Genomic DNA, 27,579 nt, shown 5'->3' on the forward strand with positions numbered 1-27,579 from the left:
AAACAAGTACCATTTTTTTTTCTTCTGATTAAATTTGATTCGGAAAATGTTATAAAAAAGAACCAGGATAATTACATATATACATAATAGGAAACTATGGGAACCTCTTTTTTGTATTCTTGTTTCGGGCAGTGCCTCTGCATACTCCAAGAGTAATCATCCATCATATGATGATCCCACCTTCCTTGATATCTTTCTTCCATTACCTGAATATCCCAGTGGAACCGATAACCCTGTAAATCTCCTAGATTGGACGGGAAGTGATCTAAATGGCTGTGCAAAAAATGTGCTTTAATCCTTATTTTGGCTGTTACTTTGTCGAAACATATTAGCATGTTGTGGACTAATTCCTGATAGTTGTCTGCCTTGTGATTGCCTATAAAATTTATATTGACAGCTACATAACTCAGCCATGCTTCAGATTCAATTTCAGAATGGCAGTGTGGCTTGCTCTGTATTTCGATACAACATTATTGTAATATCCGGCTCAAGACAGTGCTTTTATCAAAGTCTGGATGCTCAAAGCTCAGTTCCTTTCTTTCGATTAATTCAAGTCACAAATTAAATCATTAATTTTTAGAAAATTGGTGCAGACAAACTTTCTTCAAACTCACTTTCATCTGTGTTGTCAATTGCACTGAATGAAATGAACATTTCCACGTAATCACATTTAACTTCGAACAAAGAACTGAATAATAGTACAGGTAAATCTTCACTTTATGGTATCAGTTGTTTTGCAGAATTCATACTCCGGTATTCCCATTTGCATTTCTTAAATCATTTCATACCCTTCACATTTAGAGCATAAAAAACAGGGTACAGATTGTTAGGGTGACAGTGTCTAGGATTACCACTATGTTAGGGTGACAGTGTCTAGGTTGACCACTATGTTAGGGTGACAGTTTCTAGGTTGACCACTATTGGTCACCAGTCAAAAGGTCTACACATACACAATTTAGACATGTATTAGGTCGACATGGTCAAAGGTCTACACAAGCAAACTGTTGACATGGAAAAAGATTGACAAAAAAATTAAAAAAATGTTGGTGTCTATGTTGACATGTACACCTTATAAGTGTACCACATACCCTCGCATTGCTCGCTGAGCTCGCAATGCTTCGGACATGGTGCCTCGCTGTGCACGGCACACTAATTTACATTCTACAAGTCCGTTTTTTTCAAAAAGTCATGAAAAAAATTAAATTAAGTCTTTTTTTTTAGCACCTTTAGTCCAGTTGTAGAGTAACTACATGCAGGTTTTACAAACTTTGTGAGCCACCAAATTCTTGTCTTGCTGGCTTATGTGACCTCCAAAATAAGCCTAATATGCTATTATTACAAATACAATTATATTGTTTCTTTCTTTTGCAACACTATATTTTACACAAATATAATAAAACAAACATCAAGGTTGTTAGTGTACCATCTCTGAGAAGAACACATTTTGGTACTCTTTACCTAGAAGGGCGCCCACGATTTTGATCTTGGGCATCGCAAGGTAAAAAATCGCGTCGGTCGCATCGCATGCGACCAAAAAATCGCATGCGATGCGACCGACGCGATTACCGCGATTTCCCATAGGGAACAATGTTAAATGTCCCAAGCGAGCCACCGAGCCCGAAGCGTGGCGAGCGCAGCGAGCCCCGCGAGGGGACGCGGACACCTGTGAAGCCCGCGAGGGGACGCGGATACCTGTGAAAGTATCCGCGTCCCCTCGCGGGGCTCGCTGCGCTCGCCACGCTTCGGGCTCGGTGGCTCGCTGCGCTCGCCACACTTTCTATTCTCAACTCCACGCCGACGTGGATAGTAGGGGTATGAAAAGGTCGTAGGACGCGTACGTTGACGTTGATCGTGGGGTGGCGTTAACAATTGGAGGGGCCATTTCACACTTCAGGGTGCCTATTTGGCCTCTGTGGGCCATTTAACATTGTTCCCTATGGAAAATCGGGTCAATTGGGACATTTAACATTGTTCCCTATGGGAAATCACGGTAATCGCATCGGTCGCATCGCATGCGATTTTTTGGTCGCATACGATGCGACCAACGCGATTTACATTTTAACATGTATTTCTATGTAAAATCGCGGGCATCGCATCGGTCGCATCGCATGCCATTATAATGTACATGCGATGCCCGCGATGGGCGCCCTTCTAGGTAAAGAGTACCCACATTTTTTATGTGATCTGTAGATGAAGACTTTTAGCAGTTCCTAGAAACCTGGAAATCATCTGAGGGTTGAGCTTTTAGCCATGAGATTTTAGCCATATGGCACCACATATATGGAAACCCACACTAGAATCCTTCAAAACCAGACTCAATGCTTTCCTGTTTACTCAAACATTTCCATAGTTCCCTTAAGTATCGTTTATAAAAAGTTTTTTTGTAACTAATTGTTACTGTACTGTATTATATTTATTCTATCTGTAAAGCACCTAGAGTTCTATTGGAGAAAGAGCAATATATAAATAAAATTATTATTATTATTATTATTATTATTATTATTACAGATAAAAACAAAACAGTCCAACCAGTGGAAAATTGGTTGTGATGGGACAGAGAAAAGGTTGAACAGGAGATGTGCTAACTGAGTAATACGGTCCTCTCTGTTGCTTCCCTCTGTAAGCTGGGAAGAGGCGAGGTTGTGGTCTGAATGTGTCCCAGCAGGTCAGCAGTGCACTGCCATGCCTCCTCTTAGCATTGAGGATATATTAATGGGTAATGTGTCTCAAATGTGACTACTAGCTACGTTATCACAAATAAAACAAATTCTTGCTATTGTTGAAAGCAGGTAGAAGTTAGAAAAGCAAAACTAAGTTGACCCTGTTAAATAAAGTGGCTTAGACTAGTAAGGTACTTCAACTGAAGAAAATAATTGAATGTTACAATTTTTCATCAATTTGAAAACTGGAGCCAATTCACCTATAGCAAAGATCTGAGGTGAAAATAGGACCTGAGAATACTCACTACCCTATCTTAAATCCTTAGCAAGAAAAAAATATATTTTTTTTGTTACCCAGTTTTTTTTTCTTTCTTTAAATCTATTCCTATTCCTAGTTTTATGAAGCAGCACATTTGCACAGAAAGAAAATATTAATTATACATTTCTGTGTCCAGTACATAATACATGGAAGGAGAATAAGATTTTAAGTCTATGTGCTTATTAGAGATACAAAATATTGTACTTTAAATCCTCCTTAATTAGTACTCGCTGACTATTCACACATTGCATTTTTAATTAATCTGCTATATAATCCTACTGAGCAGACTGAACCATAGGCCATTTACTCAGGTAAGTTTTGCTACATGTAAAATGGACTTTAAAAAAACAATCACAGAGCATCTTACCGCTATCTTAATGTCACAGACGGCAATTTGGGTGTCAAAACTACTTTAGAGCCACAGGAGTGGCAATAGTACACTGGGAACCTTTGTACAGAACATAAGAGAGTATATAACCTATTCACCTTTAACCTTGAGGTCACATATCAATCAGTGCGCACCGTGTTTCCAAACGGATCATTTTCTCTCTTGTGGCCATTATGTGCTCTCTCAATCAGGTAAGGATTATAAACCGGCAGACAGCACTTTTATTAGTTGACATGTAGAGGATATCCTTAAACAATTGTTTGGTTTATACTCTTAAAAGTGTACCAATGAGTTCACCTATGCCAAGAAGATTAAACATTTTAATTTAATTACTGCGCAGTCTTAAACACAGTTATTGCCCTTAGTACTAAATGACAAATAACATATTAATTTCTTTATGAAGAAAGGCAAGTATCCAATAAATTAGTAATTAATAGCAAGGCTGAATGGACACTTTGTGTGTTATGTAAAATGAGACCAGCAGTGATTACCTTTCTGGCAGAACTAACCAAAGAATGCTTATATCCTTTTATTTATATTATTTATCTTCCTCCAAAGCACCATTGTTACATATTTAATGTTCCACAAATATTGATGAATAATTTAAATGATTATTTCATTGTTGAATAAGATTGAATTACTTTAACGAAAGGGATTGTATAGGTCAAATATAATAATACTAGTCACCAGCATTGCTGGAAATGGACCCCCTGAAAATGTATTGCATCCTGACAGTTTGTTGCTTCCTGGCGGGACACAGGAAGGTTCATTCCTGCTCTGGTCAGCAGTGGGCCCCTTTGTACCCAATGACTAGTTAACGCCCCATTTATGTTCCATGTGTATGATACAGGACTACATCCTATCATGGGGACATCAGGAGGTCTAAACTCTGATAATCTATTTTTAAGATTATATTTAAAAAATGTATTCATTTAAGTTGGTATGAAAGTTATCAGCATGTCAATTTCATTTTAAAAATATTAAATTTCCCTAGTAAATGTCATGTTGTTTGATATCACTAATAAACAATTGTAAGTATTTACTATTTATAAATATGTTTCCATGTATCCATACATGCCTACCCTCCCGATATGGCCCAGGAGGATCCAGAAAATCACATGACCCTACCACCCCCAGGAAATAATGTCTAGTATCCCTTTATTTTCATGGACCCGCTGTCCATTCCTACCGCCCACTGAGCGAGTAAAGTGGGTGGTAGATGTGGCAATGACACGCCTCCTGCTTTACAATGCCGGTATATCAGTGACATAATTGCAGCTACCACTCCACCCACCCTGGCTCCTTTTTTCTCTGTTTCTTCTCTGACCAACCCCTTTCCCTACATCAGTCCCCCGCAACCCCCCCCCCCACACTTCCCCCAGAGCAGACCTGAAGTCAGCAAGTACTATTTAATAATTTATGTTAACTTGTGTATTATGCCATAAAATAGGTAGTATATTTATATCATTTTGCGACAAGGAGTCTGACATCATAAAAATGAATCATAGACCGTCATTATAAAGAGCAAGTTGACATACGGGACCTGTGATACCGTCTCACATTCCCACATTACCCACTAGTGTAGACTGCACAGAAAGATTACATTTTTACAGCAAGTTCGGTTCTCCCACTTACAGAACTTTTATTTAAAATCGTCATTGAGAGTAAAGAAGCAAGGACACAACTTCAAGGATTTTTTTATTTCACAAGTTAGTTGTTCCCATTTTTCAGGTGAAACCCCCTCCTCCCTCACACCCCTGGGGAGGATTGTACTTAGCAAGTGCTGACAGAAGGCATTTAACTTGGATACAAAATTCCATTCCTTGACTTATCTACAGAAATCTCATGTTGTGAGTAGTGTACAGGTCTAAGATTGATGAGTCTATAATCTGTCTATAGAACTAATGTCTGACAACATTCTATTGTTTTTCAACTCATAAGGAGTTAGCGAAGGTGAGTACAGATATGTGCTAAAGAGCTGTCTTTACAAATTCTTAAAATAAATGACAGTAAATCAATAAGAATATCTAAAAAAAATAGCTGAACAATAAATTGTATTTATTTATTTTAATAAGTAACAGGTTTAACAGACATTTTATCAGCCAGATGTAATCCCACATATATCGGGGACATGCACTCTGATATATCTTACAGTGTATGGCAATGCATAGGCAAATGCAGGGGTGGTTTCTGGTTGCCCGTAAACCCCCCTCCTCTTGGCAAGTGCCTTATATTGTGACAACAATAGCACTAGTATATAATGTGACCAATAGAGCTGCCACCACATCATGCAGTGTAAGGGACAGAGGTGAGCTGTTGCACATGCCCAGTGTACCAGCTTCTTCTACCACATTTACTGTACAGATGTAGCCGGCCTTGTTGTTGCTGGCGATCAACACGCCAGCAACACAGCGCCTCTATCTGACTGAGACGCGCGTGCGTCCCCCACGCACGCGCGGCTCAGTATCCGGGCGGCGAGGCGAACGGAATACTGTCCGCCTCCCGCTCGAGGGGGCTGGGGGGGACCTCTGGCCACTGTGGGGGGGTGCGGTCGCCCGGTGTGGGCACCGGGCGACCGAGGGCAGCACCGTCGAAAGGGGACGCGCTCGCACCTCGTGCGCGCGCGTCCCCTTCCGGCATACAGATGGCGGCGGGGCAGGGGATGGCGATGGCGACGCCATCTCCATCACCTGCAAAGATGAATCCCGCTACATATGTATGTGTGGATTTGAGCCCTCAAACATTGCAATGGACTAGAGAGCAGCTGCCAGGAAGAAGAGACAGGAGCCTTACCATGAAGTGGGAGATTGTGAGCTTAGAAAGTGCAGCACTGGTTCTATTACAGTATGTTTGTGTATTTATTTATTATTATATGTTTAACCTTTTCCTGACCACCTATCTTATTTAAATGTTTGAAAGAGCCTATACTATAGACCATCTGTACTTTTAAATATCAATACTGTATTCTATACTGTATCCAGTGTATAAAAATACTAATTTCCGGGGCTGTTACCGCTCCTCCAGACTCGGGTACTTTCTCCAGTGGAAGATTTTGGATAACATTTGGAACCCCCCCTCTAAAAATCCTGTGTTTGCCACTGCAATGATATGATCAATGCTCCCCTTGGAAGGAAACATTTCCCCATTCCTCCGGTTGGACACGGTAGAGCACACATTATCAGATGCAACGCCACATGCCATCTTCAAAGTTATAGACTTCAGTGGCAAATCTCACTCAACTGCTCTGTGGGGGTCCTGATTACAAAAATGCAATTATCTACCCCACAATTCAGGATCATCAGGCAATATGCCCTACACTACAGAAAAGTCATAGAGCCCTGGGAGGGAAGAAGATCTCTCCCAAGAGGGCAAACATAAAATCATGGGAATCTACATTTAAAAGATGGAAATCAACAGACAATATTACTTGCACTAATGAAAATATATGTTTTTAGCATATGGGAGGATGGACACTGTGGAGGCAATTTACTAAAATGAAAGTTTTATTCAAGATGGTTGTTGTCCATAGCAACTAATCAGATATTGGGTGGTATGCAATCTGCTGCCGCTATTTCCGACGGGGGAAATAGCGGCGGCTCCCTATTCAATGCTGTCATTATTGACAACATTGATGCAGGATCAAGGCAGAACGGGCCCGACTTCAGAAGCTGTCTGCCGATAACGGCTGTGAATTGTCATTATCCAGGCCACAGATCGACAATCCACAGCCGTTTTCACGACCACGCCCCCTTTGCGCCCATCGGCAGGCGGGACATTGAATCCCATCTGTTGGTATGCGGTCGATCTGTCCCCAAATGTGCCTGGATCACGGCTGTCGGCGGGGATCGACAGCCGTGATCCCACATTGCATTCCCCCCTATATCTCTTATCTGTTAAGGAGAATCTGATTGGTTGTGATGCGCAACATCCTTTTGTCAGTAGAACTCCCATCTTAATAAAATTCCTGTGTCCCATCATCCAATAATGACACCTCCCCAATTTAAAAAGAGGTACCCCCTGAAACACATTGGGGACTGCGAGTATAAGCAGCCTAGCAAACAGGTCTGAATCAGGGTTTTTGTATTAAGATGGTGAAAATTAACAAAAAAATGCATTATCAATTCAAGCACAGATTTTATTATGAACACTTACAAAGTAGAATCACACTGTTTGCATTTTGGAAGCATAGATTATTGCTGAAGCAAGCACCACAAAGTATTTCTTCACAATGTTTAAAAAAATGTTTGCTTTAAGTTCCTATTGGTGCATTCTCAGAAAGGAAACCACAACTTTTGGGGGCCATTTTGTTTTGCAAAAAGGCTAATTGTATTTTCTGCAAAGGTCCTCTGGGGGAAAAAATCCACAAGGTATAAAGTGCAGTGGTGTAGCTAGGTTCCACGGTGCCCGGAGCAAGGGCATGTTTCGCGCCCCCCCCTGATTTGTAGTAGGTGGGACCCTTGCGTGGCGAAAGGGGGGCACAGCCTAACATTATACCACGCACCGTAATGCCCATTGCACATTTTAGCGAACTTTGTAATACCCATTACACATAAAGACACATGCCATAATGCCAATTACACACATGGCCCATGATTGGTGGTGTAAGTGGGGGAGTGCTGGGTGCCGAGTTACTGCAGTTATCAGAGGGGCAGATGTGGGGTGGGTGCAGGTATGGGAGCATAATACAGACACAGCTGTGGGGATGGAGAGGCTAGAGCAGTGGTCTCCAACCTTATTTTAATGGGAGCTACTCGAGATAAAAAAAAAAAGACAAAAAAACCTCCCGGAGAGCTACTAAAATTTGTCCAATACTATGCCGCACACCATAATGCCCCTGCACAATATGCTGCACAGTGTAATGCCCCTGCACAATATCCTGCACACATTATGCTACACCACAATGCCAACCACAGTAAAATTTCTAATAAATTGCAAATTACCTTCTTAGTGGCAGGGGTCAATACTTGTTGCCCAGGAGTCAATACTCATTGCACAGGGGTTAATGTCCATTGCCAGGGGTTAATGTCCATTGCCAGGGGTTAATGTTCATTGCCAAGGGGTTAATGTTAGTTGCCAAGGGGTTATGTCTGTTGCCAGGGGTTAATGCTTGTTGCCAAGGGGTTATGTCCATTGCCATGCCTCCCCTTCCCAGTCCCCCCAGTGATGGGAGGCTTGCTGACACTAACCGCGTCGGGCTGACACCCAGCCTCTGACACTCACCGCACAGGGATGGCCACTCCAGGCTGCCGGGAGACATTGTACTGCGGTGGTCTGGTCATTACCCAGCCACTGACACTGTGTGGGGCATGCCGCTCCAGGCTGCCGGGAGATAGTGTTCTGTGGCTGTCTGGAGGATACTCTGCGCGGGGCAGGGGCTGGCTGCTCCATGCCCCCTTCGCCCTCCTCTGTATCTGCGTCTGAGGGAGCACAGCGCTGCAGTGCTGTGTTTCCTGTCAGACGCTAGAGGTCAAATATGACCTCCAGCGTCTGTCTCCTCGGAAGTAAGGAGTGTGTGCACTGTGCAGGGGAAGGCGGCAGGCAACGGACACATGGGAGGGCGGGCGGACGGATGGACACACGGGAGGCGCAGGAGGGCACAGTGGTAGAAGGTGCCTGGCGGCTGCCCTGTGGAGCGGGCGAGCAGGGTGGGGGAGCCGGTGGCAGAGCTCCGGCGCCAGGTGACATGCCTGCGCCTGGAGCATGTGCTCCACCGGCTCCACCCTAGCTACGCCTCAGATAAAGTGTGCTGCATAAAATAATTAGCAATATTGATGTTGAAATGTGTGCACTCAGCACAGCAGTGAGAAAACAATGCAGTGAAGGGATTATATGTAGGTACTGCAGACCAGGTGCTCCTTTCTTTATCTATGTATATATGTTTACAATTTTAAATTAATATTTGAAAAATTATTTTTCAACTCAAATTTTTGTAAACAATCACATTTCATGTTGGCGGCCACCTTCCTGACTGATGCAGAAATGAGTTTTTATATAGTATGTACTACTTACTGACAGAATATACAGTTTTTCATTCCTTGTGATACAGGCATGTCCAAACAATGGCCCTCCAGCTGTTGTGAAACTACACATCCCAGCATGCCTTGCCATTGTTTTAGCATTCCCTAATAGCAAACCTGTGGCACGGCATGATGGGACTTGTAGTTTCACAACAGCTGGAGTGCCATAGTTTGGACATGCCTGTGACACACAGTCTAGCCTACATTTGTATAAAACAAATTTATCAGTGCGGAATACTTATCCACATCACTGTTCCTCTATAACATCCAGTCAAATCCTTGTAGATGCCGATATGGAAAGCCCATAAATTAATCATTGATCAGAAGGTGCCATATAATACGTTCTGCTACTGATATAAATGGTCCCTTCAGGAACTGCTTTATGACTATCATTAATTCCTTACCTGGCAGTCTGTAATAGCCTTTGAAACAATACATATGAATTATACACATAACCCTTACGTGGGTTCAAGAGCTAGATTTACTCAATGTTTAACTGCCATTAGCAGAACATTTTTATTGATGTTTTTTTTTTTTTTTCTTACCATCTACGGTAGTTTCATAATGCATATCTGGGCCTTCCAGAACAACGAATCACAGAATCTGCCAGACACAGCACTTGGCATTACAACAGAATTTGTGCATTCTTACTAGCCACAGTTGGCAGAGTCTTGAGGTACTAATTTCCCCGGAGGCTTTTCCATAGCAACCTTAGACATACAGATTTTTCTGGTATACAAGAATAATTTCCACTACTCAAATGTGGGCTGGAATAAGCATAGTAACCTTTTACTATTTAAATCCTACTTCATTAAATAGCTGTGTTACAGAAAACATTCAGCATTGAGCTTGAACTCCCTGTGATACATGTCATGGATTCATTGCTTGAAACATAAAAATAATGAAGCTTTACCTTGTCTTTGGTTTATATAATAAATATATATTAGTCGATGAATCCGCACACATCCAATTATTGTCAAAGTACCCCACTATGGCCACATACAGTTTGCCATACGGTATATAGGTATATAGTTCGGTTTTAGGTCCAAACAGAGGACACTCGCCAAATCAAGTCAAATATAATCAAGTAAATTTTAATAATACATCACAGAGTCTATGTTTCCGACCACATGGCCCTTTGTGAAGACATACAGCATGACATCCAAGCAGCAAGGTGAAAATTGGCAAATTCTGTTTAAACCTAAAACCGAACTATATACCAAGGGCCTGTGCTGGTTCTTAAAATACGGGGGACCCCTATTCATTTTGTCCCCCATACTTTGGCAGCCAGGATCCGCTTATATTGTCAATGAAATTTACACAAAAAAAAAAGTTTTATCACAGTGGATAAATACGAGCCTTCCCATACTCCTCCCTAGATTATTTTACTTTTTCACAATGGATTGGACTGCAACTGTACAATGTAAAGAAAAATTGGCAGAGAAGTTCTTTGTACCATATATACATACTCTCATGCCTGCTCTAAAGATAAAACTTAGGTCATGTTTTCAACAACTTGGTACAATTTAGAAATGCTAGTTCATGGAACACCCTTCTATAGACAATATTGTCTATCATTATGTTTGCCTCATGGATCCTCTTAGCAACCTTTATTCTTACAAATACAGATAACCAACCACTTGGAACTTAGGATCTATCAGACACGATGTACTCTTATTTTATCCAACATGACAAAATATACTAATGACTGACCATACTATACCTTCCAACTGTCCCGCTTATCGCGGGAATGTCCCATTTTTTTGGGGACGTTCCCGCATCCCTCCCACGACCTACAGAGTCCCACGGGGGGGGGGGGGGTGTGCAAATGGGATTCCCCCTGTCACCCTGAATAGACGCTGTGCACATGGTGTCCTGTCACCTATGGCGCGCATATGGGTGTCCCTCTTCCTCCGGACAGAAAGTTGGGAGGTATGCCATACTCAGGTGTAGTATACTTAAGTCTTTTCTTTCTCAGTTTGTACAAAGGACTGTGTGTTATAACTTTGACTCATAAATAAAAATTATTGAATAAAAAGTCAGCCTTGACAACCCCCCTGTAAAAAAAAATATATATATTTTTTGAACAGAATCCTTTTTCAGAATCATTTTTTTTTCAAAAATCATCTTCCTCTTGCCGCTTCCCAGAATGTGAAAAGTCATCAAAACTGGAGGTTGTATGATTCAGAGAACTTGACCAGCTTTTTCCAGGGGGACCACCTGCATTATCTTCTCTTTGGTGCCTAGTATTTAAAACTGTCATTCTGACTACCACTGCAGTTCCACTCCTAAATGGGCCACGTGTTTGAGCCATCCACTTGTGTTGATTAGCATAGTCACCCAGCTACCTCCATGCAAACTGTTGGCCTAAAAACAATATTGTGAAGTGTGAGGTGTTCAGAATAGACTTACTTATACTGTAATCGGTTACTTATACTGTAGGAACAAAAAAAATTAATAAAATGATTTTAGCTGTTTTTATGCTTTGATTTTTTTTAAAATACAGATTCAAAACCAAAACCCGAAAGGGTGGTTTTGGCAAAAGCAATCCAGATCCAAAACACGAAGAGAGATCAAGATACAAAACCAAAACACAAAACACCCCTAGTATATAGTCTTTGCAAAATTTCATCTATTGTAGTCTGTGGGCTACAATCTAGTCCTTTTTGTAATGTTTTTTAGAGAGGGATCTTGGCTTGCACAACTCAGTTGAGGATTAAATTGTGCCTTTCACAATAAAGGTGCTTTTCATGGCAGCAACAATAACAACATGAAGGAAAAAAAAATATTTGAAGAAATTTTCACATTTTGCACTTTTATTACTGGGCCCCTTGATGTTTAAATAAATTAAACTGTTAAAGTTAAATTAAATTGCCTGATAACTCCCAACCGTTCAGATGCAGATGGGAAAGTCCAAATTAAGTGCTCTGTCTTTGCATACAGGCTGTGCAGGCAGGGGGCTACCCTAGAAATTTGATTGTAATTAAACTGCAATTGAATTGTGGGGAGGTACTGTGCATGCTGGGCAGCCTTGTCTTGTGCTGGGTGGTCCCCATCATGCAAGAGACTGCAGTCGCAATTTCGCTTTTTAAGTAAAACTGCGACTGAGGCTGAATCAAGCCCAATGTGTATCAGTGGTATTGAAAGGATGTGAGGAACTGTTCTAGGGGCAGCAATGAAACCATGCCTCTTGGATCACAATCACGCACCCATCTTCCTATTCATTAACTTAAAAAGTTTGGTAGTAGGGTACCTCATAAGCAGTTTTCGGGCATTTTCTTTTTGTAATATATTCCATTTCACCAGACTGCCGTGTTTCCTATTGGTTGTCATTACATATTAATTCAAGTATTGGATTCCCTGTTGCAGGATCAGGTGTCTTGTCATTCCCGTTAACCCATGTGATCTCCATGTTTCAACATTCAGTCCTAAATCTACCATCTGCTTTACCATTGATTATTCTCCATGCACTATACATGTTAATGAAGCACCAGCCAGGTTGCTGCATCTGCTTAGTCAGTGCAATTAAATTCAATGTACAGCTAATGACTGAGACTTTTTGATTCTTTGCTTTTTATGCCTCAGTCCTCAATGATCTCTTACATTTCTAAACTGAAATAAATCATTGCATTAATGTTCTACATACAGTAAGTACTTGAAAAAAATATTTTCCAGGGATTTTTATTTGTAATTACAGTACATCAAAAACCTTTGCACAGCCTTTCCCCCTTTTTTATATGGCCACTGTGCGGTGTTCCACAATTTCTGCTGCGGTTCATATGGGAAAAAACATGGTGACCACATTTATAGAGGCGCAGTAATTACAGAATATAGTGAGATAAAGGGGTGCAGAGGGTCTATCTACAGTGTATTGCTTTATGCACAAACAGATGTACACATGAAAATTAGTCATACTGTATTTATACTAATCAACATATTTAAAACATTTTTGCATGTGAATATGTGTTTTCACCCTAACTAGGGTTGTCGATTTCATTGGATTTCAGTGGATAAATACAACTTTCTCTATCATGTCACATTTACTAGATGCATACATATAACAAAGCGGTAATAGCAATATCTGGTAAAAAGTCAAATAAATTAAATTTTCAATTAATGTGTACAGAAATTAAATATTGTTATCATATTCATTTCTACTAAAACTAATGAACCAGTTAAAAACAGCTGAAACTAATGTGGGGTACACACCAGGACGACCCGCTCACGTTGCACATCGTGAGCGGGTCGTTAGTGTTTCTTTCGACCCGCTCACGATGTGCACCGTGAGAGGGTCTGATCGGATGGCGACCCGCACCCGGGAGTATGGTCATTCTTCAGATCCTACCTGCAGCAGGTAGGATCTGAAGAACGACCAACCGACCCGCAGGACCGCGCATCGGATCGGGATCGGTCCACACCAGGACAGAAAAGGGCCCAATCACCACACAATCTACATCCAATCAGTCGGAATTGGATCTAGATTGATGGGATCAGACCCTTGTCGTCCTGGTGTGTACCCAGCATTAGCTTCAGAAGCTCTTAATCCAAATTGTTTGCAATTTATTTGTTAATAAAAGATTAAATGTAAAGACCCTTTGCTTTTGGGAAATAAGATATTGATGTTTTCTGTTTGTACAGCGTCTCTTTTGTCTCTCTAGAAAGGATATTTTGTTGGGGAAAGGGAAGAGGGGGAGATACCTGAGCATAAGCTGCACTTATAGTTTATTTGTATCATTTTATACAAGAGGTAGTATACTGTAACAGTATTAAATCCACAATAATTAATAATCCTAGTAATAGGTTATTCTTAAGTGGTGGTGCTCCCCTGAGAGTAAGACAACAATAAGAAAGAAAGAAAGAAAGAAAGAGTACTGTGTGCCCATACCCATATTTTAAAGATTATAGAATAAAAGGTATATTTTAGATAAAAACAACTTTTTCTTACATATACAAAAGAGTGCCCCAACAAAAAGAGAGTACTATTTCTTTCTTCCTCTCTAGAAAGGAACCAGCAGGCTTTTTGCCCTTGTCAGTCATTGAACCCCTAGCATGTCACATATGGGTTATCCTGCTGTGGAGGGATTTCAGGTTGGGGATGGTGAAAAGAAAAGTGGTCTGTATGCAGATGGCATGATACTATACCTATCTAAGATGTCCTCTTCGCTACCTGAGCTCCTTGCTTTGGTGGAAGACTTTGTTCGTTATTCTGGGATCCACATAAATTGAGATAAGTCTGTGGTCTTGCATACATCTACCTATGAATTCCGGGCCTTATTCAGATCTGATCGCAGTACAAATTTGTTCTCAAAATGGGCAAAACCATGTGCACTGCAGGTGGGGCAAATGTAACATGTATAGAGAGAGTTGGATTTGTGTGAGTTATTTTGTTTCTGTGCAGTGTAAATACTGGCTGCATTATTTTTATACTGCAATTTAGATTTCGGTTTTAACACACCCCACTCAAAATTAACTCTCTCTGCACATGTTACATCTGCCCCACCTGCAGTGCACATGGTTCTGCCCATTTTGAGAACAAATTTGTACTGCGATCAGATCTGAATAAGGCCCTACCTCTATGATGTTGCATGCAGTTTAAATATCTTGGTATTCAAATTTCACATTCCCCTGCTGATTTTGTGGCTCTCAATATGACCCCATTGGTTGATTATTTTTGTACAAAACCCCATACTTGGCAGATACTTCCCCTTTTAGTCACAGGTAGGGTTCATCTTATTGAAATGATTGTCCAATCTAAATTTCTATATATTCTTCAGATTTCCCCTACTTATATTCCAGCCTCCTTATTCCGATTGATAGCACATCATATTGCTTATTTTATATGGGTGGTAAGCGAGCACGTATCATGTTAAAGATGCTATGTATAGTAGGTCTAGAATTGAGGGTGGATTAGCATTACCTGATTTACATTTGTACTATTTTGCTGTACATTTGGCACAGTTGGGTGACTGAGTCATGCCTGGTGATTAATGGAACCTTCCGGCTGCCCTTCTGGACAGGGTGGGACTTCCGTTCCTGCTGTTTCAGTTTCTGTTGCCTCTTTGCTCCTCCCACCCATCCTTCTCCAGCAGGCTTATAGAATCTGGGTAGCACTTCGAAAACTTTTGGTAAATGTGGTTACTGATCACTGTTCTATTTGGAGAAATTTGTCTATTCTTGAACTTAATTTCATGGAAGGTGGTTTGGTGTCGGTGTCCCTATTAGTCTCTACAATAGGTCAATTATTCTATGATGTTCTTCACTCCTATCCTTTGATACTTTGGCTACAAGAGGTGGAACCACTAGATATTATTTTTATCATTACCTTTAGCTCCATCATGCCGTGAATGCGCAGTAGTGTTGAGGTGATCCACAAATCTAGTTCATACTATGCCACACCACAAAACTGTTTTGGTTGTGTACTCCTCTCCCCTCCCCTTTTCTGGGACAAATGGTTTGTGTGCGGTAGGTTATAAGTGGGTGATTGACATGGGTGTACGTGATGAATATTGAGATTACATTGTTAGTTCGCCTAGGTGTGTCATTGCATACGCTAGTTTTAAACAACTCCAATTAAACATCTTACATAGAGTCTACTGGACACCTAGTAGGTTGCTTTGGATTGGAGGCATATCATAGGACGCTTCTCCCAAATGCTCATGGACCGTGGTCTGTTTATGGTACCTTCTGTCACAGTGACCTCAGGTAGCCTCCTTTTGGGAAACTGTAACCTCTAGTGTTGGCAGTACTGGTATTACTATTCCCCTCACGTCCCATCATATATGTGTGTGTTCGGTTTGGAAGACTCTCTCTCGGCCTATCTTCTATCGTATACAAGTAATCTGCTTACATTACCTTGGCTCATGTATTTATTGCCCGTACCTGGATGAGCTCAGAGCAGCCCTCCCATCTATCCTGGGTAGCGCTAGTTAATGTCACCTTTTCACATGAATGATTTATGTATACAAAGTGTATTAAATGTGCTCCAAAGTTTGTGGTCTCTGGCAGACATCACAGCTTGAACCTGCTGATTAGTCTGCCCTAGCTACTGCCCTAGTATCCACACACTTACTTTTACTCTGTTTTTCAAATGTTGTTCTGATGTTATGTGGGAAATTTAATAGGATGAGAGATTCAGAAAGTGAAAGATTTGGTCAGATATCTCCAGTTTTTTTTAAAGCGCCAATCATTTACATTGCAAATTCAAACTGGTTTTGAAGTGTAAATGATTGCTGCTTTAAAAAAAACGTGGAGATCTCTTACCAAATTTCTCACTTTCTGAATATCTCATCCTATTAAATCTCACCCATTTATTGCTCTTTAATGTACTGCATTTACTGCTTTCTAACAACTGAAGCTGATACGTATTCTGGCTCTCTGCATTGAGAAATGCATTTATTGTTAAATTTGTTTTGTATTGTTTGTCTGTATTGTGTTTTCAAAAGCAATAAACAAAAAAAGGAAACATCAGTAGTCCTCATCATAGCATGGTCCCGGCATCCTTGGTAGAATCTATTGTTTATAATGGGTGCATTGTGTACGGTGCTGGTGTGCCTCTGAGTCCTGGGGCAGGGTTGCCTACCCTCTCGGAATGGCCGGGAGGGTCCCGGAAATCGGGTCCCCCTCCCTGCCCCCTGGAAAGAAGGGCAACCCTCCTGTAAAGCCGCCTGGCTCCTGTGACCCCCCACCCCGCCCACCGCTGTGTAATGCCTTAAAAATGGCATTGCACGGCAGTGGGCATGCTTAAAACAACACGATGCTCTGGCCATGCCCACAAACAAAAAGCCACGTGTGTGGCTCCGCTCCCGCCCCACCCCTTTTCACTCCCCACAGCCCCACCCCCCCTGAGCTGGCTGCCCTCTCCTGGAAAGGGCAGCCAGAAAGTAGGTAAGTATGGTCCTGGGGGTACATGCTGCTCACAACTTTATTACTTGCCCCTCCAGAGTCCCATGGTACCGACAGCAATGCTGCAGAAATCACCAGAAAAATGGTCGTTGCACCATTTTTCCAGAGATCTGCACATGCACAATAGAGTCTATATGGCAGCTGGCAGAGAAGTCCAATAGAGGAGGCTGCACACAGACAAACTCCTCCATTAACCATATTGTTCATTCTTGTAGTCCAATAGGGAGTTCCTAATTTACACGCATTTTGTCCATCTTTTCTGGTCCCTAAGAATTCATGCACAGCAGTCCATTGAAGGAGGGTCAAGCAGCAGACCAAATGTTTGTAATTGTAACATTAAATATTTCATTTGTAAAACTTTGCAAAACTTCTGAAACTATTCCCTCAGATAACTGACAACCTGGCTTTCTTTAACCTGTGCTTTAACAAAATTCTTCATTAGTCCAACCTTAGGGACCAATTCAGGTTTGCTTGATAAACGGCGTACACGGGTGTGGTATAGGGTTCCGACAGTCGGGATCCCGACAGTCATTAGCCTGACGTCGGGATCCCGACTGGCTGGACTCAGACAGCATGGCGAGCGCAACAAAGCCCCTCGCTGTGCTTTCCACGCTGTGGGCATGGTGGGTCGCTGCGCTTGCCACCTATTCTATTCTCCCTCTATGGGGGTCATGGACCCCCATGAGGGAGAATAGCCGGTGGCCTTTAGGAACCCATCTGTCTGTGTTTTAACAGTCGGGATCCCAACTTCGGGTACATGTCAGGATCCCGACTGTTGGGACCCCGTTCGGCACCCGGCGAACACTCCCTTCTCCCCCCACGCGCCGTCCTCCTGCCGTATCTCCTTCCCTCCTGGCCAGCATATCCAATCGGTATCGACAGCCACCGGATCGGCCTGTGTGTATATGGCATTACCCGTCCATAGAGTTGGTGGGAGAATGGGATTTCTGTTGCATTATATTTTGGTTCTGTGAAACTGAGTATGCTACAAAATACAACATCATTTCATTGTCAGTCAGTGTCTATACACATTGACTACACACCTTCTTGAATGCACTTAAAAATGAAATGAATACATCATACCTTAATCATTATTGCTGCATTGCTAAAGGTGCCTATCTATATAAAATGAATGGGTACCACAAACATTGCCAGGAATAGGAATGAGTTTCTTGACATGAAACAGTCAATAATAGTTGTCAGAATCTGGCTAGTTAGATCATTCAGACAAGTAATTACGTGACCCCATTTAATCAGGATAAGCAGAGTTTAGGCACTTACCAGGGCCTCCATGATTTATGAGAGGGCACGCTGTGGCTTCTTGTCAGCAAAAATCTGCTTTTTTAAAATTACATTTCAGAAGATTGTTTTCTCATTTGTGTTTCCTGGGCGTTCTGCTTTACAGCTAGTGTCAGCTACATGTCTGTGGCTATAATGTGATTTAGTCAGTGCAACAGTAAGAGAATGGAATGTAGGCAATTTCATGTTAAACAGCTAATTTGTCAAATAAGCAAGCATTTAACATGTGTCATGTTGGATGCATTTATCAAATAATTTGCTGGAAGCAGACATTGCCAAATCATGGTCCGAGCAGGAAGGAGACTGTTGCTACAGAAACCATCTATCATCTATGATCACATTTATTCCTGCTCCATTTTACTCCATATAGTACAATAGTTATCCATAAGTACATTTTATTCTTTAATAATCAAATTAGGTTCAGCATGTAGGCGCATCAGGTCATATAATTTGGTGAATATTTATTCATGAAAAACAATATAAGTTTATACTGTACTCACTATGGTACATCAATGGCAAACCTGTGGCCTCCAAATGCAACCTTCAAACCACAGCCTAGGTCAGTGGTTCCCAGACTCGGTCCTCAAAAATCCCTAATAGTTCTTGTTATCATGGTCATGCAGCGGTTGTACTGTGTATCACCAACTGTTATATACTGTTACTGTAACTGTTCCTTGAGGACCGAGTTTGGGAACCACTGGCCTTGTTTATTGGCTTTATTTAAAATGCAACCTGTGCTAAAATAAAGACATGTTGCTCAGTCTTATCCAAGTACCACCTACACAGAAGCAAAATATAACATGTAACTAAATGAATATAGGAAAAGGTCTAAAGCACTCTCTATCCATTTCCAAACTGATCTTCTTCAATATTTTCTTGTTCACAATGTTGACACCACTGGGGGAACCTCACATGCCTATCCTCAGAAGAAGTGCAAGAGGCAGTAAACCAAATAGAAAAATAGCATAGTATTCCACTCTCCATTCTTTATAATGGTAAACAATGGTATTACTCCTGGATAGTCCCCTAAAACAATGGTTACCAAACTAGGTGCTGTGGCCATGAATCCATACCCTCCAACTGTACCAATTTAGCCGGTACAGTACCATTTTTTAATGGTCTGTACCGGCTACATCTAACTGTACCGAATGTACCGATTTTTGTACCCTGCTCCTCCGATTCTGGGAGTTGTAGTTTACTAGTTGTAGTTTCCAATTCCTTCACCAATGGCTGCTCTTCTGGCAGCGAGAGCAGAGCGGGGGAGTGACTGCAGACTACATCTCCCAAGGTGCTCTGCGGGGGGACTCCCCTTGCTCACACACACGCATACATGTCCGCCGTCCTCCATCTGCAGATAACAAGCAGGGACAGAGCTGCCGGGAGGATCAAGGCAGAGCTCTTTAGAATGTGGCTGCCAGTAGCTGCTGCTTATACAGCTTCACTGGTTGAGCAGGAAATAACTTCATCCGTAGCGCTTGAATGAGCTCAGCTGTGCTGTGGGCTGCAGAGGTAGAGCACACGCAACTGCTGGTCTCCTGCTCCCAGGCTCTAGCCATCCATGCTGCACAAACTCAGCAGCTCCTGCCGACTGAGCCATGTTGATCTGCAGTATGGCTTTCTCATATGCTGCTGAGGTACCTGGCTGCAATCAATTGAATTCCCCTCTCTGCATTGACATTATGTTGAGTTGCCCTATTTCCAGAGTGTCATGTTTCATTTACTTCAATTCAGTTCCTGTACTTGAGTGAAATCAAAGAATACAAAAATGTAAAAAGAGCCATTAGAATGGCACCTACTTTCTGATGCATTTGTCATGGTATGTGGCCACACTTACTTTACAAATGGTCACGCCCACTTCCCCGAATGCGTACCGATTTCTGCCCTTCAGATGTTGGAGGGTATGTAAATCACTTGCAGGGATGCCACGGATTGGTGCTCTTGGACAAAATAAATTGACTTATGTTCCATGTGATTGGCAGCCACCACCTCTGGTTTTGCCTATCATATAGGGGCTAACAGTACCGCAACACTGCCCACCAACACATAACAGAACCCAAGAATGATGTACAGTATAAGCACAAACTTTTGGATAAGGGGTGCTATGAAAAGAATGCTGATCTCATACTCTAGTATGCTTTGCTTATATTAAGTTTGGGACCCACTGCCTTGAGGTATTGTGCTTACACAAAGCATTCTTCTTTCTGTCTCATTCATAATTTCAGATTCTGCATGTTTAGCATATCAACTCCATCACGTACAGTAGTACTCTATATGATACTAATGGAGTAAGGTCACGGGTGAGCTCAAAGCATAGTATGAAGTATACAGGCAATATATCAAATCCACGTCGAGCATTTAGCCTTCTCTCCATATTTTACTCTTCCAGAGGACCTGATTTTAAGAAGGTTCAACTGATGTTCCCACAATGCAATGTGTGAATTTTGAGTATGTGTCCGTAGCTGGATTAAGTGATTTTAAAATCCTACATTATCACTCGGTGTCTCCTTGTTCTCAAACTAGAATTCTGCTGCCTATGACATCAACTGTTTATCAATAGCCAGTCAGGTTTGTCATGGAAACCAGGCATTTATTTAAAACAGAATTTATTTAACCCCTTAGGTTAAATTCAATCATGGCCACTATTTCTGACGGGGAAATAGCAGCCGCCACCTATTTAATAATACCTTTTCTGACAGCATTGAAGGCGGATTCCGATAAAGCGGATCCAACTTTAAAAAAGTCGGGGATTGTTGAATTTATACCCATTTTTCTGCAGCCATATTTGCCAACACGCCCACTTTCCGATACTCGACAGGCGGAATATTGAATTCCGCCTGTCGAGTATCTATTGAAAACGGCCCAGGATTCCGACTGTCGGGACATTCTGACAGTCGGTATCCCGGATTGGATGCCACCCTTATTCTTCAAGCATTTATTTTTGAGAGAACTACATTGGTGTATTTAATGGATTTTTTTTATTCCTGTAGGTTTTTCTTTTTCCTGCACAGGTGATCTAATTATATAGCTTTAGTGGTTCATTTGTATACGGTAAAATATATGACCTGTTCCAGCAACATAATTAATACATATATGGGAGATACCGTGTATATATTATCTCTTTAATGAACAAATGGGATTGCTTTACATTTGTAATCATCTAAAATGTGTACAATGTTAATTTAATCCATTTGATATTGATTATACACCGTATAAGTAAAATTCTGTAGCACATATGTATGTGTCTAATTTGGGTCTAATGGGGAAGCCAAAATGTGCTTTTCTGTACAGTGCAGGCATGACACTATGGAGTACTGTACATCTCATGGCAGGATTTAGCACTTAATACCAAATAACATGAACACGCAGATTCACGATTATTGGGAATCTGTGCCGGCTACATTCTGTTCATGTGCAGAACAGGCCCTGAGTGATTGCACGCAGGCCCCCTTATACTTTTACATGATTGACAAGCAGAGGCATTCGGGATGTGGTGTTGGTGCGATGATTGATGGTGTTTCTGGAAACAAGGGCATGTCACCCTCCATGTTCTAAGATCTGTTGGGATCACAAGTCCTGCACGGAGGTGTCTAACACCTACTTCTGCATTTGCATTTTCGGTGGATGGATATCCAAAGTTGCTTGTAGGTGGCTATGCAAATCCATATACTGCTGAATCCGGCCCTCAGTCAGTATGCGGACTATGCTTAAAGGCAACAGAATGGCTGTGTATATTATAGTAACCGCAATTAGGAGTCATCTCTGCTGCCGCTGCATCCGCCTGGTGCAAAATCCATGCTGCTGATTATCATCACCATCATCATCAGCAGCATACAACTTACATTACCTGTAACATGAACCAATACATAAATTATTTAAAAAGAATGACCTCATAATCCACCCCCCCCACCCTAGGGTGACCAACTCATCCCTTTAATTCGGGACACATATTAATTAAACAGGTTCTGTGGCTGGCTTTCACCTGGTTTTAAACTGCCACAGAACCTGTGTAATTTATATATGTCCCGAATTAAAGGGATGAGTTGGTAACCCTGCCCCACCCCTACAAAAAAAGTACAATCCCATCCCTAGGTAAATGAGTCCTAGGCTGGTAGCACTTCTTCACCCTGGACAGTGGTTGTGAGTTAATTATGAAAATAAATGGTTTATCAGCATCCCCATGTCACTTTAAAGAGGTTGGGCTTGCTGATGTTTGTAGTACTACCAGCTGCTCCAGCATACCCATGGCTGATAGTGTATACTGGCACTTGAGAAACCAAGTTCCACTATGCTCTGATATCTATGGTATGCTGGGACCTGTAGTGCGCAACGGAGAATTATAGTACAGAAAAACACAGCTAATTCAAAGAAAATGTATTATAAATAAAACTATTCACAACTAAGCACTGGGACAGAGGGAATCCTCTGCAGTCCACATAAACATCACTGAGGTCTGGTAAAATAATAAGCTACTGAAGACGATGACTTGCTATTGACAAGCCCCAACATGAATGACTAAAAACTATGGTAAAACATCTATTTATACACTGTGGTTTCCCCACAGTCTGAGATCAGGCCAGGGGTAGTCCGCGCTGTACTACGCTGAGGTAGTAATACACAAAATATGCTAATAATTTATCGTACACTAATAACATATTTTACACTTTTAATGAAACTTTCACAGAAATCCAAAAATAATGTAATATGCAATCTTTGGATTCCTGCGCCTCTGCATATTGTCCAAGCTTTCGTGTAAATGACATTCACCGTGACATGGTCCCAATAATTCTTATATGTGTTTTATAGTGTTTAATAGTACAACACAAATGAAAGGATTCAGTATGAAATCCCGGCGGTCGGGATCCCGGCGTTCAAAATCCCGACGCCGGAATCCCGACCGCCGAAATCCCGACAAGGGGGGACGTGGATCGCCCCCCCTTGCGGGCTCGCTGCGCTCGCCACTAATTTATTCTCCCTCCAGGGGTGTCGTGGACACCCACGGAGGGAGAAAGTGTCGGGATTTCGGCGGTCGGGATTTCGGCGGTCGGGATTCCGGCGTCTGGATTCTGAGCGCCGGGATCCCGACCGCCGGGATTTTACCTGCATCCCAAATGAAAGTTTAAGGGAACTTGAATAGGGTTTAACACAACAGAAAAAGTCCCCCTATTGATGGCTATTATATTATTATTATACCAGATCGCTAGTTATTGCGCTCAGCAGTGCAGTGGTTTATTGTTTCCTTTCTCTTTCCCCAACATTTCTTTCTTTCTTTCTCTTTCTCTCTCTCTCTCTCTCTCTCTCTCTCTCTCTCTCTCTCTCCCTCTCCCTCTCTTTGGCTTTACAGAGCATGTCTTAGATGGGCACCATAGTAGATTATATAATAAATGAAACATATGAATTAAGCTGGAACTTGTCCAGACTATGTCTTTGCCTGGACTGCATTCTGTCCTGCTCACATTCTTATTGCCTGGATCTGCTGCTGCATAAGAGGGAGAGCTAGTGATGTTAGTACACTCGGGCTGGGAGGCCTCCTAAAAAGGGGGGTCCCGGGTTGGGGTATGAATCCCCCCCCCCCCTCTTCTTAATCTGGCTATGGTTTGATGCATGTGTCTTATCATACTGTAAATCCACATTTTAATGGCAGAATTATTGATATGCTAAATTATATACTATGCAGTGTTTTATATTTGTTTACTTGAAGCTCTCTAGCCTTCTTCAATGTGTTTAGCTGCGGTAATATATTTGCCTGTGGTGTGTATCTATATAAAGAGTTTGGAGTTAATAACGTTTGGAGAAAGACAAATATAGCATGTCTGAATGCTAGTACATAATGCAATATATCCATCTTTACATGTGCTAAACTAGCATTAGAGAGGCATGGAGAAAACACCAGTGGATATAAAGACTTAGGCACTGTTAGAGATTATGGGCCTAATTCAGACTCAGCTGTAGTTCAGCGAGGATTCACTAAACAACTCCTGGCACTAGGCTGCGGGGGGGGGGGGGGGCATTGCTCTCTGGGTCTTTCCCTGCGATGTGCCCACAAAGTTTTGCAGCCTCGTTGCTAATGAGTGAACGCTCGCACATTACCAGTTCCCCCCTGGCTGGACAGCCTAGCTGCAAAGTCAGCAGCAGGCTGGCCATGTTTGGGTTGCAGCGGCTCCAGATGACATCACAGAGCTTTTGTGGCCCTCCCCCCGAGTGATCCAGACACCCCTGCATTGTCCAGACCGCTCCCACAAAATGGTCAGTCACTGCCCCCCTATTGCGTCATCCCCACCCCCGGCCAGCACTGAAACTGTGATCCCTGCAAACATGGCTTCAAGGCTTGCACATGCGTGATCCGGCACGCGCATTCGCAGAAGTGTGGAAATCGCAAGCAGTCTGAATCAGGTCCTATGACCTGTCTTGGTAATGTTGTGCTTATCAGGCCCATGCCCATTGTTCCAATGTCTGATGGTTATTTTTATTAAAAAGATTATCTGCCAACAACAAACAAAATAAATTCATATACATAATATGAATAAATCAAAAAAAGTGAATTAGTGAATTAATAAAGCTTATTTTCCTTCTCTAGGTCCTTCTTCTGTGATTAGTAATGACGATGATTCAGCCAGTCCACTCCATCATATTTCCAATGGCAGTAACACCCCATCCTCCTCAGAAGGCGGCCCAGATGCAGTAATCATCGGCATGACAAAGATCCCAGTCATCGAAAACCCACAGTACTTTGGAATTACCAACAGTCACCTAAAGCCGGACACATGTAAGTTCAATACTGTAGTTTATTTCTCAAAGCATTGTATTGCTCTATTGTAATGTATGCACAATGTATTAACAAAGTCATCATTTTCTAGATATTGTAACATTGGCTGATCAGTTCTTTTACTGCATGTAATTCTTATGTATTTGTATAAGTTAGGATTATTGTTATATTGAAACTTAATATTAATTTACAATAGGGGGCTGCGGAGCTATAGTTACGCCACTGGTAATGTATATAAATCATTTTCAATGTAATGATTTTATGGAAACCTAACGAATAGTTCGGGATCCGTTGCCCTGTCTCCCATTACGTTCAGTGTCCCATTCTGCTAATATTGCCAAATGGATAGGCTGAGGTGTTATTATCGTTTTCGGGCATTACCGATTCACACCGGCTATATGTTAGGAGGTATGTCTTAGTTCTAACTCTAAAACTGCCTGATTCTAAAAAGACATACGCATGTTTTGGTTTAGTCTATTTTTCTATTTGATTTTGCTTATATAGGCAAAATCAAATGGTTTTCAGCCGCATTTGATGCCGATTTGATCCCGATGCATGCTCCTGTTTAGCCTATATCAAATAGTAAAATAGACTGTGCAGTCAATACTATATAGTACAGATCTGTACTATATCTATACTATATCTTATATAGATATAGTACAAATCTGTACTATATAGTCAAAATCGAATGCGTTATGCTTGCCGTGCAATTGGATCCCAATTGGATCCCGAATGACCAAGTGTATTCAGATGGGATGCGGTCATTTGGTCTACTGCATTATGGTAGAAAGTCATTAGGTCGAATCCATTAGGTCGACATGCTAAAAGGTCGACATGACTCTAGGTCGACATGGGAAAAGGTCGACATGATTCTAGTTCGAAAGGTCATTAGTTCGACAGGTCATTAGTTCGACAAGGTCATTAGTTCGACATTGTCTATGTCGACATTCACAAGGTCGACATGGAGTTTTTCACTGTTTTTTGAGCCAACATGTGCCGACAGGCGGTATTTCATGCCCTACCATCCACTAGGGCGTGGTGGGAGAATAAAATAGTGTGCCGAGCGTAGCGAGGCACCGTGCCCGACGCATAGCGAGCGCAGCGAGCGATGCGAGGGGATGCAGTGCACTTTAAACTGTGTCCATGTTGACTGTGTTGACATTCAGGTAAAAAAACAGTGAAAAACCCCATGTCGACCTTGTGAATGTCGACATAGACAATGTCGAACTAATGACCTTGTCGAACTAATGACCTGTCGAACTAATGACCTTTCGACCTAGAATCATGTCGACCTTTTCCCATGTCGACCTAGAATCATGTCGACCTTTTAGCATGTCGACCTAATGGATTCAACCTAATGACTTTCTACCATAATGCAATAGACCAAATGATCCCAACCCATTCAGATAGTACTGTATTTCTCATATGAATACATGACATCTTTGTTTATTTAATGGAAAGCGTTTGGTTACATTGCTAGAACCACAGGTTTCCAGCTGTTTTACAATGTTCAAATGTAGGATATCATTTTGTACCTCTTACAGCCTATGAGATTAATATTTATCCTAAAATATGATGACAGGGTTAATGAGTTTTCATAAAACCTTTTAGAGTGTCCCAATACAAGCCCCTAAAAGATTTATTTGTGCATAAACCATACACCAGACAGATTTATAGTGCCAAGGACTCTCAGCATTGAAAACACAGATAGAGACATCAAGTGAAATGTTCCTAACGATAGGCAAATGGCACATCTATATAGCCAGGCCACTACTGCTGTTAAGATATAGCAAATTTCTCTTAGAAATAAGTGAAATGATTTTTAAAGATTTTATTATATATAGTAAATATTAACTAAGATCAAACATCTATACATGTGTTTGTTTATGTAAAGAGAACAGGTATAGGGTGCATAAAGTGAGAAACATCGGGAGAAACTAAGGTTCCTTGGCAGGTAATTGGATACCCCCTTAGCTTCTGAGTATCCACACTGTTGTTACCTGAAAGCAGTGGGTACAGTACACAGATTCTCACAGATTCAGCTCTGTACACATGGTATAACACTTCCTGAAATGGACAGCTAGGCCATGCTCTAACGTGTTTCATACATCACAGTTAAAGACTTCATCAGAGGGTGTATCATATCCTAATCCCGTAAATAGGGTATTGTTTATATACTATGCTGCACATACTTTTATAAACTGCTTGACAGTTTTTGAGGTACATTTGCT

At 41.7% G+C, this 27,579-nt stretch overlaps 1 protein-coding gene across 3 annotated transcripts in view; it reads left to right on the forward strand.

The window, feature by feature from the left end:
- The window catches only part of NTRK2 (neurotrophic receptor tyrosine kinase 2), a 234,705-nt gene that overhangs the window by 120,719 nt on the left and 86,407 nt on the right, over positions 1-27,579 (forward strand). For all 3 annotated transcript variants that reach the window (XM_083186343.1, XM_083186332.1, XM_083186338.1), the window contains one exon: positions 25,160-25,348. In XM_083186343.1, coding sequence (XP_083042469.1) covers positions 25,160-25,348 — 189 coding nt within the window. The remainder of the gene's footprint in view (positions 1-25,159; positions 25,349-27,579) is intronic.

The sequence above is a fragment of the Crinia signifera genome, chromosome 1 (assembly GCF_055691185.1).
Source record: "Crinia signifera chromosome 1, ASM5569118v1, whole genome shotgun sequence".
Lineage (NCBI taxonomy): Eukaryota > Metazoa > Chordata > Amphibia > Anura > Myobatrachidae > Crinia > Crinia signifera.